Source organism: Palaemon carinicauda, chromosome 1, assembly GCF_036898095.1.
Source record: "Palaemon carinicauda isolate YSFRI2023 chromosome 1, ASM3689809v2, whole genome shotgun sequence".
Taxonomy (NCBI): Eukaryota; Metazoa; Arthropoda; class Malacostraca; order Decapoda; family Palaemonidae; genus Palaemon; species Palaemon carinicauda.
This window is the reverse complement of record NC_090725.1, coordinates 277837111-277851219: the sequence shown is the minus strand read 5'-3', so window position 1 is coordinate 277851219 and position 14109 is coordinate 277837111. Positions and strand designations below refer to the sequence as shown.

At 34.2% G+C, this 14109-nt stretch overlaps 2 protein-coding genes across 2 annotated transcripts in view; one reads left to right on the top strand and one right to left on the bottom strand.

The window, feature by feature from the left end:
• RpL13A (ribosomal protein L13A) overlaps nucleotides 1–14109 on the top strand; it is a 141651-nt gene that overhangs the window by 17988 nt on the left and 109554 nt on the right. The window lies entirely within an intron of this gene.
• Nucleotides 1461–14109, bottom strand: part of LOC137644846 (organic cation transporter protein-like) — a 32348-nt gene continuing 19699 nt past the window's right edge. The window contains exons 9-13 of the mRNA XM_068377742.1: nucleotides 8709–8788; nucleotides 7441–7700; nucleotides 6755–6939; nucleotides 5719–5870; nucleotides 1461–2582 (exon numbers count right to left, since the gene is read on the bottom strand). Of these exons, the coding sequence (XP_068233843.1) occupies nucleotides 2342–2582; nucleotides 5719–5870; nucleotides 6755–6939; nucleotides 7441–7700; nucleotides 8709–8788 (918 nt within the window). The 3' untranslated portion in view covers nucleotides 1461–2341. The remainder of the gene's footprint in view (nucleotides 2583–5718; nucleotides 5871–6754; nucleotides 6940–7440; nucleotides 7701–8708; nucleotides 8789–14109) is intronic.

Here is a 14109-nt window from a genome sequence, read left to right as displayed (position 1 = left end):
TGCCAAAGAATATAATTTTATTATTAATTGCCTCCTCCTGAATAGATTTGAACCACTCAAAATCACATTTGGTAATGCATTCAGGCCACTGGTTCCTCCATGCTGAATTGAGAGGTCTCTTGGTTATACCTTCCTGGTCTTTATCAGGGATTTTGAAACAACTGACAATGTGGAAATATCATTTAAAATCTTTAGGAGGGTGAGCTTGGTTCCTTCAGTTACCTCGAAACATCTCGGAAATAGTGCCTTTGAGGGTTTTTTTTTTTTCTTTTTTTTTTTTTATTTATAAAGATGGAGCTCACCTGTTAGTCCTAATTGGAGTATTGTTGGGAAGCTGGAACGATATCTTGATGAATATCTTGATGAACTTTAATTCCTCTATCAGGTTGTCTCACAATAGACAATGGCTAGAGAATGGACAGAAGCAGTTTCCATAAGCAGTAAGGCTTGCAGTGGAATTTTTTTATCCTTGAGGTACTTTATGACTTCAGGACCAGGAACCTCGACCCATTCAACACACAATTCGTGTCTCCCAACCTTTCAACCGTTGTTGTTTGATGACCACAGGAGATTAAGTTGCTTCTTCACATTGTACTTTTTAATTGCTCATCCACTGGCTTCAGCACAAAACAGCATAGTTAGACAGCCTTTCAAGGGGTTGTGATAGAAAATTGTCTTTTCTTCTTTAGTAATGGAGAACCTTCGAGCATCTTCTTCAAAAAGAAACCAGTCTCATCACAGTTAAAAACTTGTTGCGGTATGTAACACATAATCCACAACCCTTTTAAGTTGGGATACAAATGCCTTTGCTTCCTTGACCTCAGAGCTCACATTTTTATGATGTCACACAATACCATGGAGGCCTGTTCTTCACTTGAAGATTTCCAACCAGCCATGGCTTACTTTGAATGTTCCTTTTTTTCTGTTATTGTACCTGACTCATTTTTCAAAAAGACGGCACACAAAAACTTTTCTTTTTCACAAATAATGTTTTTAGTTGATCCTTTTCACTACATCAATTGATTTGATTTCTTTTTCTTCATCAGAATCCAGCTAAACGTTGACGCTGTAACTGTACATTTTGATAAGGTTCCCTCACACATTTCTTGATCATGCTTCTCAATAATTATTTTTCACCTTTATGGTAATCATCTTTCCTGGTCGTCTTTGGGGACAGTGTGGATATAATTTACTGTATACTGCTAACTTAACATCAACAGTTTAAAATCCCATTTGTATAAAGAGCAGACCGATACGATAGTTGTATCCCAATTTAAAATTTCATGCACGGATGCTGATTTCCTCATATTCCGAGTAACTTGTAATCCACCTCTCCAAAGTATTACCCCAGCAAGTGTTTTTATGCTCTTATTGAATATACTTTGCATGGATCATGTAGAAAAGTAGTATAGTTGTATGACGTTAAGGGGAAAAAAATTCCATCCATTTTATGCTCTTTATTATTTTCAAGCTATAATTCTATTATTTTTTGTACTGAAAATACTTATATATAAATTGTCCACATTCTCATTTCCATTTTGAAACAACCCGTCATTATTTTCCATTGTGATTGTTGTGATTATTAGTTGCAATTTGCCCATACAAAATATTCTAAAACTCGTATATTTTATTTTCCATTTACATGCCATTAAAATGTCAATTAACTTAGGATAACAGTTACAAAATACACCAACTATACTTCGTAAATTGAGTGATTTCAGACTCTTCTTAGATCAAATTTAGAGCTGGGTGTTTTAATAGAGATGATTTTAGACCGATTATCAAAATGATATTTAGAAAGGCAACCTTCTAAGTTCTAACTCAACCTAGAGAAAGCAATTTTAAATCACAGTAAGACAGATAAGCTGCTAACTCAGTAAAGACAAAATATCGACCTTACTACTCCTAGGAAAAAGAATCTGAATTTTTCCAAGACAGTTGACCTTCTAACAAAGTTTAGACAAGATTATTTCTAAATTTAATTCCTTTTAATTGAGATTAAAGTAGGTAATTGCTCCTGTACCATCCTAAATCTGAGTGATATATTCGACTTTCATGACTGAAAACATACATTTCTAACGCCTATATTTTTAAACTTTGCCAAATAGGTGACATCCTTCCGTTATCAAGGTAGTCAGACTTGGTTAACCAAGGTCAAACAACCAACCCTCCCCCCCTACCCCCCTTACAGTAGCTATGAAGATTGTATCAATGTACAGAAGTTCCAGCAGCCAACGTTCCCGCAGTATAGGGACAATTAAGATTAAGCTAGCCGAGATCAAGCAATTGATAAATTGACAATCTCCCATGATAAGGCAGGTGATAATTAGGTCGACCCAGGTCAAATAGGAGAGACCCTTCCATTATGAGGGCAGTTGGGATGTGGACAGGCATGTAGCAAAGGTTGCTGTTGGTGCATCTGCTGTTGAAGGAGTTGTTCGCGTATTGCAGCAATTTGATGATTGTAGTTCTGTCGAGCTTGCTGTACGACTGCTGATTCGTTTCTCGGGCGCCGCGGCAAGTTCACTCGTGTTGCCTGCGCTGATGGGACAGGGTCTCGCATCAAGAATCGAAATATATTCCTGGAAATAATAAAAATAATAAAAGATTCTTTATTACTTTTGCCAGAAGGTTATATTTTGATAGGCATGTATTTATTTATTATGTTTGTTTGTAATTCGAATAACTCAAAAACTATTTGACCGATTCTCATGAAATTAGTGGAATGATTGGCCATGATCAAAGGACAATTTGATTAGTTTTTGGGATTGATAGGGTCAAATGTCAAGGTAGAGGTAACGAAAAGATTAAAAGTGTCTCTTTGCTATGTTATGGTCAATTTATATATGATTTGCATGAAACTAGTGGCAAAATGTGTATATTTCAGATGCCTATTTTGTGATACACATGATCAAGGTTAAGGACACGAAAAGTTCAAAAACGTCTTTTTGCTATATCGTGATCGAATCACATGAAATGTGATGGGAAGATTGGCTATGATCCAAGGACAATGAGATTATATTATTTTAGTCATTGTGTCAAAGGTCAAGGTCAAGAGAAGGTAAAAAAAAGTCTGCTATATCAATTTTTACCCGATTTGCATGAAACTATCGCCAAAGTGTGCATAATTCAAGTGCCTATCAAGGTCATGGTCATAAAAAGGTAAAAAATTTCTTTATGCTATATCGTGATTGAATCTCATGAAATTTTGTGGGATGATTGGTCATGATACAAGGACAATTTGATTAGATTTTGGGAGTCCTTGGGTCAAATTCAACGTCTTTTTGTTATTCGTGGTCAATTTTGCGTGAAACCAGTGCCAAAATGTGCATAATTCAGTTTCCTATCTTGTAATGTGGTGTTGGTGAAGGTATGCACGCTACTGAGTGCCTATTCTAGTTATTATTATTATTATTATTATTATTAGTAGTAGTAGTAGTAGTAGTAGTAGTAGTAGTAATAGTAGTAGCAGTAGTAGTAGAAGTAGTAGTAGTAGTAATATCATGTTTATCATATTTTATGGAACAAATTGATTATAGTTTTTTATTTTTTAATAGTGAAAGTTATCAATGTTTAGTTTAAAGTATTAATTTTCTCAAAAATAAAAAGCTTCCGGTAAATTAATTCTAATGAAAAAATATCGTAAATTAATAAATAATGATAGGTAAGGTTGATGATGTATTTCTTTCTACAAAAGTTATTTTCTAAAAGGAAAAAAAACAGGGTTAAAAGCTATAAGCTATACCAAAAACTGTATGGTAAAAGTTAATAGCCGTTTCAATCTTAAATTATTAAAATTATAGATTAAAAGTTTCAATGAGTGAAACAAACCAGAAGTAAATATTTATAAAATGAAAATTCCAGAAATTTTCAACGAACAACCAATTGTCACAATACTACCTGGTTTCAATGATCAATAATTCTCTCTCTCTCTCTCTCTCTCTCTCTCTCTCTCTCTCTCTCTCTCTCTCTCTCTCTCTCTCTCTCTCTCTCTCTCTCTCTCTCTCTCTCTATATATATATATATATATATATATATATATATGTATACATATACATATATATATATGTGTGTATATACAGTACATATATATATAAACATATGTATGTATATGTATATATATAATTTATATATATACATATACATACATATATATATATATATATATATATATATATATATATATATATATATATATATATATATATATATATATATATATATATATATACACATATACATATACTGTTATATAGATTGCATAATTTTCAACTTATAGAATTGGTCATACAAAGTAGACCCACGCATTTTTAATGTGTACACATCACGTAACAATTCTCAAGATCAGTGAGTGTGACACTATTCTAACTATTCAGTTTATATTTTGTGAATGTAATATTTTTAAAAGATACAGATTTATGTTTTCGTCAGAAATCATTATCTAATATTTTCTTGGATTCCGAGAATTGTACGTTTTTAAGATTTCAATTGCTTTCCTTATCAAACTCTGTTGTTGGATATTCTGGAGTATCTAGGAGCACTGCTGGTTGAAATAAATATCTTTAAACATAGCATAAGATAAGAACAAGAAATATGTCAGCCATAATTTTCAGTCTCAGGAATTTTCTAATTATTCATTAGTACTTTTTTAATGGCTTTGCTCTTGAATTTTTATATGGCTTTATCCATAGTTATATCACTTTTTAATGGCTTAAGAAACGTAGGTTTGATATATAGAATTTGTATATCCATTCATCATAGGTTTTGATATTTAATTTATATCTTTTATCAATTAGACTTAATATATTATGTGCTTACTGCACATCTTCTATTTGAGTTACTAATTTATTTCAGTGCTGTTACTCTTCTTAAAATATTTTATGTTTCCTTGTTTCCTTTCCTCACTGGACTATTTTCCCTGTTGGAGCCCCTTGGCTTATAGCTTAGCAAGTAATAATAATAATAATAATAATAATAATAATAATAATAATAATAATAATAATAATAATCGGTTCTGCAAGTTAGGTATTTAGATGTTAGTCGACCATTGTGGGTCGGTGGAGAGAGGAATTGGGAAGAATATATAAAAAATAATAGATAGGAGAGATCATTGCTCGTGATAAATGTCTTCCATCAAATCTCGAGGCCTCGACAAGATAACCTTCGTCTCTCAGTATTCTCTCTCTCTCTCTCTTGTGTTTGTGAATTAAAATTCCTCCTTTTTCCTTCAATTATTATTATTATTATTAGCTAAGCTACAACCCTAGTTGAAAAAACAGAATGCTACAACCCCGAGGACTCCAACAGGGAAAAGTATCCCAGTTAGGAAAGGAAATAAGGAATTAAGTTATATAAGAAGTAATGCATGATAAATATTAATTATCTTAAAATCAGTAACAACGTTAAAATAGATCTCTCGTACGTAAACTATGAAGAGACTTGAAGACTTATGTCAGCCTGTTAAACAAAAAAAAAAAAAAAAAAAAAAAAAAAAAAAAAAAAAAAAAAACATTCGCAGCAAGTTTGAACTTAAGAAGTCCAACCCAAGACTGAAGAATGATCTGTATTGCTTCAATATCCAAACATATATCGAGAGTACACACATAACAGTATTAACATTTCTGCACTAACATTTAGGCTACTTCGTTATTTACAATTTAAATAGCACTTACGGAAGCATAGAAATATGCTCTTTTGAAGAAGCTCTATGGGACATACCTGCTAGGAGTGAGATTCACTCTTTTCTCCAGGTGTTCAATAGTGTCTGGCAGCGCCACTCCCTGTGTCTCGGGGAGGGCCAGTGTGGCTAACCCTGCCACAACGGAGGCAGCGCCAAAAACAACTGATGGGGCCCACATACATAAAGTACCCTGGGGAATAAAAGAAACCATTAAAAAAAAAAAACTTTCTCTTGAAATCCGGTCGGATGGTTCCTGAAGCATTGTTAAGGACCAGAAACATGCAAAAGTGCCATATATTAATATAAATTATCATTTGTTTTGTAATGCAACAATATTGCAAGCAAAAAACTTCCTTTCTGATTTTTTTAAATAGGGAAAATACAGTATGTTAGGCAACTTGTCACTAACATAAGCGCGGGATTGCAATTGAGATGAGACTGCAGCTGAAAACCAGACAGGAGAACAATATTTAGAACATAGTAGAATTAAACGATTTCCTCGGAAGAGATTGATCACCAAGTAATTTAAAAGACTCAATAAGCTATATTTTTTTTTGCATTTGGAGAAGAAACAGACCGAATGTGTTTCTCAAAATTAGATTTGCAGTCAAGAATTATGTCTAGTTAAAGAGGCATTATCATTGAAAAGGTCTGGATATTGTGCAGCCACTGGTGTAATTACAAGAATTGTACAGTTTTTCAGATTTTATTGTTTTCATTATCAAACTGTTGTTGGATATTCTGAAGTATCTAGGAGCACTGCTGGTTGAAATAAATATCTTTAAACATAACATAAGATAAGAACAAGAAATATGTCAGCCATAATTAAAAATCCCAGCAATCTTCTGCATATGCAACAAGCATGCTTTAAATGCCAAATGACATAACATGCATGTATAATATGAAAGCAATGGACCAAGAACACTCCCCATAGGAACATCAGATATTATATTCTTACAGTCACTGTCGTACCCATCAACAACTACTCTTTGTAGCCTATTACTTAAAAAAGATAATGATGCTAAGAAGAGACCCACCTACTCCCAGACAGTAACAGTGCAGAACTCAACTTACCAAGTATTCTGTGATGAATGGTGATGCCACAGAACCAACCCTGGACATCATGAACGCAGTGCTTGTGCCCCAGGTTCTGACTTCAGTGGGAAAAAGCTCCGAAGAATAGAGTGACAGAATCTGGTAGGCTGAGGTGATGGTCATTTTCCCCAGCAGTGCCATAGTTACCATAACCCAGGCACATCCTGCCAGAGGAAAAGTAGGGAGTGAAAAACAAGGTGAAGTTTTCTTTTACCTTCATGTGCAAATGCGTTCTTCTTTTTTATGTAAAGGCTGATGGGAATGGAAGCCTAATGCCCTAATTTAGACGAAATAAGAAAGATCCAAAGATCAGAGAGGGATCTGACCCCAAAGGAAATAGGTTTGTTGTAAGGGAAAAGATCCAAGAAATCTGGGGCGAATGCCATTCTTAATGAACTTCCAAAATTTGATACGTTATAGTCCAATTACTAATCGTTATACGAATATGTTGAATAACTTATTAGTATTTGAACAACACAGCTTTCCCCTTTTTTCCATAGCTGATAAATAATATATTTAATGACATTAATTCAACTAAAGGAATTCAAAACGGGTGCATGACCAGTGATTCCAAAATCAAGACTACTTAGCTATCAACTGAGTACCTACTTAAATATCTTGAATTTAGCTTTGATGTAGAGTAAAATCCAAACCTTTTGACTAACCTTTTGGAATGAAGGGAAGTGCCAGGAGAACCACGCCGCTGAACAAGAAGAACGTGACAGTTGGAGACCGCCTACCGAATCGCACGACGATAGGAATGACGACTGTGTAAGCGGGGACCTCGACTAAGCCCATGAGGACCATGTACGCAAAAGGGTTATTGCTCAGCTGACCTCCGCTGAGGGTGAGGCCGTAATACACCATGCTCACGATGAGGTGGTTGACGTAAAGGGACAGAGTGATGATGCGTAATCTGTTTGTGCTAGAAGGGAAATCATTTGAAAATTACTTGGGGATTTTCTTTTAAAGGAAAGTGGGAATAATGAGAAAGTAAAGTATAAGGTAACAATGATAATTACTCTCCATCGAGTGAGATTTATTGAATTTGATCACCTTGTTGGAAATTTTTAACACAATATGTTCACCTTGATAAATCTTCGCTGATATCTAGAAACTACATGTAGAGATAGGTAGATGCTATAAGTAACTGACCCTGGCTAATGTTAACGATCACTGTTCTATTTTAGCTGTTTACTGTTCATTAAAAATACAGGCCAAGTGCTAAAGGCTAAACGTGGACAACATATATGTGCATTAATAACAATTTACATGCAGTTGAGGTCAGTAAACATTTTTAACAAATTTTATCTTATAATAATTTCTATATATCATACGTAACTATGTTATTGTTTACTTCTAAAATTAACTCATGTTCAGACTCGTTCTTTTAACGTCTAATTTAATAAATGCTTGTATTGTGCTACCTGACAATTTTATTTTTTCCACGATTACCTGGTGATCATTGGACTTATTTCAAAAGGTAAATAATAATGTATACAATTTGAATTGCAAAGTATTTTTATTAACATAAATCCACGTTTGCTTATAAACTTAACTCTAATGCTTACTTTATTTATTTCACATCTGTTGGTAATATCATGTGTCGTATGATACAAATTTGTCGTCTGGCTGAGATGGTTTAGAAATTAAAACTCTATTCTAAGTGGCAATGGAAGTCTACTAGTATTGATTTAGACTATTATAGTGATGGCTCTCCAGTTCCTCAGAAAAAGTTCAAATACCTAACCAAAACTAATTTTTAGTTTCCAGGGTAGCAGTGTAGACCATAAAATGTTCAATACCTGCCTAATGTTGAACATTTTCTGTTAGATTTTCCACTTATTTTATATTAAGAATATTAGAGAGAGAGAGAGAGAGAGAGAGAGAGAGAGAGAGAGAGAGAGAGAGAGAGAGAGAGATAGTAACTTACCGTAGCAAGATGAAACATCCTTGAAGGGCGTTGAGGGAATTTCCCTTACAGTTGTCTTCAGAGGGTTTCACGAGGCTGACCTGTGGTTGAAAGTCACTAGTTAGCAGATGTGTAGTAATTTTACTAGCATAGTAGTACTAATGGTGATGGCAATGAAAGTGGAGTGTTTTGTAGTTTTAAAACGTCGAATAAAGTAGCAAGATCTAGAATTCTAGATTAGCATTTAGTGTGTTAACTGTAGTGTAATAATTTTGAGCGTTCTTCCCATGCTAAAGCCTGAGATAATTCGAGGGGTATTATGAGGTAGATATCTACGTGTAGAAATTGATAATTTTGTTGCTTGGAGAAGCATAATACACAGAATATTTATTACAGTGGTTTTAGAATGTTTGTTCTGATAAATGTCTATGATAAATCATAATTCCTATATTATGCACATTATATATACTAGACAGATTATGAGCAAAAATAAACTGATCTCATATAGACACCATTTTATTTTTAGTATGTTTGGTTTCAGATGTTACATTTCTATTATCTTTAAAGGTGCTGTGCGGTAATATCAGCAATCAGGTTTTATCATATGTCAAAATGTCGGGCTTGGTGTTTGATTCAAGACCCACCCATTACCTGGGGTCTCAGCAGCCCCATGCGCCAGCTGCAAGTCCTTAAAGTTGGCGCGCCACAGCCAAATTTAGTCAGCCAGCCGTGACGTCATACCAGGAACTTAACGTGTGAGATGCATGGTGGCCGGCGTGTTTACCTTTTTACCGGAGTTGTTTTTGTATATATATATATATATATATATATATATATATATATATATATATATATATATATATATATATATACATATACAGTATTTATATACATATACAGTATTTATATACATATAAATGTAAAGTTATACTTATATATATTTACATGTATACACACACACACACACACACACACATATATATATATATATATATATATATATATATATATATATATATATATATATATAAATATGTATATATATATATACACACATATATATATATATGTATATGTACAGTATATATTTATATTGATATACATATAAATATATAGATATACATATATATATATATATATATATATATATATATATATATATATAAGTATATAAATATATATATATATTTATATATACATGTATTTATATATATATATATATAATATATATATATATATATATATATATATATATATATATATATACATATATATTTATACATATATATTTGTATAGATATATACATATATATATAAATATATATAGATATATATATTTATGCATATACATAGATATATATATATATATATGTATATATATATATATATATATATATATATATATATATATATATATATATATATATATATATATATATTATCATCGTCATCATCATCATCAGCCGTTTCTAGTCCACTGCGGAATAAAGGCCTTAGACATGTCCTCCTACTTGCGTCTGTTTATAGTCTTTCCGTGCCAGTCCACGCCTGCAAACTTCCTTAGTTCGACAACCATCGTCTTATCTTCCTTCCTCTGCTTCTTTAACAGTCTCTAAGGACCCATTCTGTCATTCTTAATGACCAATTTCATTTCTCAAGATTCTGTCCTCGGTGTCGTCTCTGTTGCTGCCCTCGTCGGAACTTTCCTCATTTTCTTCTGAAGATGAGCGCTCTGGCTCAGATCTATAAGGCTGAATACTGCCCGGACATTCAGCTGTCAAAATTTCTAATTCTGGGTCATTTTCGTCATCTGTGTCGTTTAAATCAAAGCTAATTTCTTCAGTATCGCTCGTAGTTTCCAATGTGTCTGTCATTGCCAGTGAAATCAGGTGTTTCTGGTATGACGTCACAAGGCTGTTCAGTTGCCCTACAGGCGGCGCTGCGAACGCGGGAAATTTCAAGGGCGGGGCATAACTAAATAAGGACCGATTATAGCTGCGACAAGCTTTTGAAAAATCTATGGTCAATTTATTTAGATACTTTCAAGCATTTTAATGTAGAATAACATGGGTTTTATAGCCTTTAACTAGAAGTCCGATAATATATTATTGTTCTTTTGGTCATATGCCCACAAATTGTAAAGGCAGCTTATAAATCAACGGCTCTGTTTACCGTATTTATTTCTAGCTTTAAGCCATTTCTACAATAGGCCTACCTCTTTTTCAGCTTCCTTCCGTATGGCTGTCCAACATTACAACTTTTTACTACTCTTTTTTCCAACTGTTATCCCTACATTAAGGAGTCGGTTGCCCTCTCTTGTGCCTTCTATCAAAGGCATCCTCTTCTACCAAAGCTCTTCTCTCCAAATCATCTTTCATCTATCTCGCCATCTAATCCTCTGCCTCCCTTTCTATCTTCCATCTCTAACAGGTTCCTCCCAACCTCTCCTCACTCCATCCCCACCATCCATCCCCAAAATGTGCCCAGTCCACACCCTCTCAGTTATGACACTCTTATTACCTCTAAACTTTACTATGCCTGCCATTTTTCTTATTTCATCATTTTCCAATCTTTTAAGCAGTGATATTCCCATAATCTACCTCACCATGCTGATCTCTGTTCTCTCAAGCTTTGCTTCCTCTTTTCGTCTTAGATCCCACCTTTCCAATTTATACGTTAACACTTGTCTATTCCTGGGCTGAAAATCCTTACTTTTAGCTTAATTGGCATTTTCTTATCACATACCACTCCTGCTACCTCCTTCCACTTTTCCCAGGCAGCTTTTATCGTATTCTCTACTAAGGCTTCACATCCTCCCTCCTGAATTATAATAGCTCCTAAGTACCTAAATTGTTCCATCTATTTTATAACCGAGCCTTTACTTTCATGTATGGTTATTCTGTCCTTAACATCCTTACTACTCATCATAATCTCAGGCTTATCCACATTTGCCCTCAAGTCACCTACCACTTTACAACCCTTCTCTGTAAGTCTTCCTCATTTTCACCATTAATCATCAAATCATCTGCGTATAGCAACTCCCATACCTTCATTTCTGATTTTTTAACTTAACACATCCATGACCAGCACACATAAAACAGGCTCAATGTTGACCACTTGTATAATCCAATGCTAACTTCAAATGTTTTTGTTTCCACAACAGCTGCTATTCCTTTTGTTCTAATTCTTTTGTATATCATCTCTACCATTTTAACCAACTTCCCCAGGACTAACCTCCTCGTCATGCACCAAACATCATTTCTCTTGGTGTTCTATCATATGCCTTCTCTAGTTCTACTAAAGCACAGAAGAGCTTCTGGTTTCCCTCTCGCCTTTTTTCCTGTACCTACCTTACTTTAAAGATGACACCCACATTGCCTCTCTCCCCCTTCATAAATCCACACTAATATTTCCTAATCTTTAAAATCTCTCAATCTCTCGTCTGGTACCCTCTCAAAAACTTTTATACATTGCTATTACGTTAATATTCCTGTAGTTACCACAATTCCATGATGTCACCTTCCTGCTTAAATATAGATTTCATTAAACTCTCCTACCAGTCTCAAGGCATTCTTTCCTCCTCTCATATTGCTCCTAATAAATCCAGCATCCATTTTTCCCTCTCTGTAGCTAGTATCTTGGCCATTTCAATTTGAAACTCTGATGGAACTGGTGCTTCACTATTTTTCTTTTACTCATTTGCTGCTTCACTTGTGTATTCTGTATCGCCATCACTGGTTCTGCCACCCTTCATACTTCTCAATGTTCATACCAGGCATCTTCTTTTCCTATCACCAAGCACTTCTTTAATATGCCCCTTTTCACCAAACGTTAGTCTATCATTCTTACCACATGACCTAACCGACTCAAAATGTATTGATCCATCATTTCATCTTGTCTAACCTTTTACTATTTAAGTTACATATCTTCACAGTATTCCCCTTTAGCTGTTTACTATAACACCCATTCTGCCCAAATAGTTTATTTCAACAGCTTCAAATTTTCTTCCTTTCATATTTAGCATCCACATTTCACCTCCATAAAGGAGTATTGGGTCATTCCATCATACATTCTCCCCTTGGCTTCTACAGAAAATTTGAGCCTCTTTTCAATCTTTTGCAAACACTCTCATACCTTTCTTTCTTCATCTATTCTGTGACTAGACTTCTCTCATCATACTGTAATCTTTTACATTTACACTCAAATACATATTAATCAACCCTTTCCCTTCTTCCACCATCCAAACTACATTTATTGTTCTACGTTCCTCTTGTCTTCCATTTGCCCTCATTACTTTACTGATGTATAAAATTTTTCTCTACTTCCTTATTTTGTAAATACTTTTAAGCTTATATCAACCTCTGCGATCTTTCTTAATTTTTTCCAACCAGCACAGTATAATCCGCATTCATAAGCCATTTTGGTGTACATTTTATTGTCCCAGATCTTTGCACCTACATCTATTGACCTTTCACTGTCTTGTAGCATCTCTCCATCCATAAAGTTGTGGAACATCCATGAAGTTATAGTACAACCTTGGCCATACCCACTTTCATATCAATCAGCCATTCTCTTGCCTACTTATTTCAACACACATTTTGCTTCACCTCTAAAGTCAGTTCATCATTCTCAAGAACCTATCATCTATACCAGTATTTTTTAATAAGATTAATGGTCCAATGGCCCTCTCTTCCATGGCTGAAATCAACACAGTCAAATAACCACAAGACCCATGATCATTTGCTTAGGTCAATTGAGGCACATTGAGTTTTCCTGAACCAGTCATTAGTCCTACAATTCAGGAACCTTAAGGAGAAGGAAGGGAAGAAAACATTGAAATTCATGAGTAGATGAAGTAAAGGTACAGTAAAGAAAGAACCTTGATAGACAAGAAGCAAGAGTGTACAGGATAGATAGGGGAATATCGCAGTGTGTACAGAGTGTTTGGCTTGCTGCTGGTTAGCTTTCCCTACAGGAGGATGAAGCTGCCTCACAATTTTCTTTTGCACAAGAATTTAGACAAGTTTCACTATTTTAGTCTGAATGTGACATTTAGCGATGTCTTTTTTTTTTTTTTTTTTTGTATTGCATCCAATCATATGTTTAAGGAACCAGCTTAATCCTGAAAAGATATACTGACAGTTACAATAAAAAAGCTGGAGTCAGCCAGTGAGGGCCTATTCCATATGATACAGCATTTGGTTCACATTAGGTATGTGTGTGTGGAGCGTTCCTACCCTATCGACCACTGTCCCACCTAATAATAAGTAGTATGAGACTCTATGCTAGGGTTTCGAAAATGGCGTATGGTAGCAAGTTCACCCTTGAAGACCAGAAGGCTATATCCTTTGGCCTATCCCCTTTCAAAGAGAAGGAAGGTTTATTGTAATAGATGTATATATATATATATATATATATATAT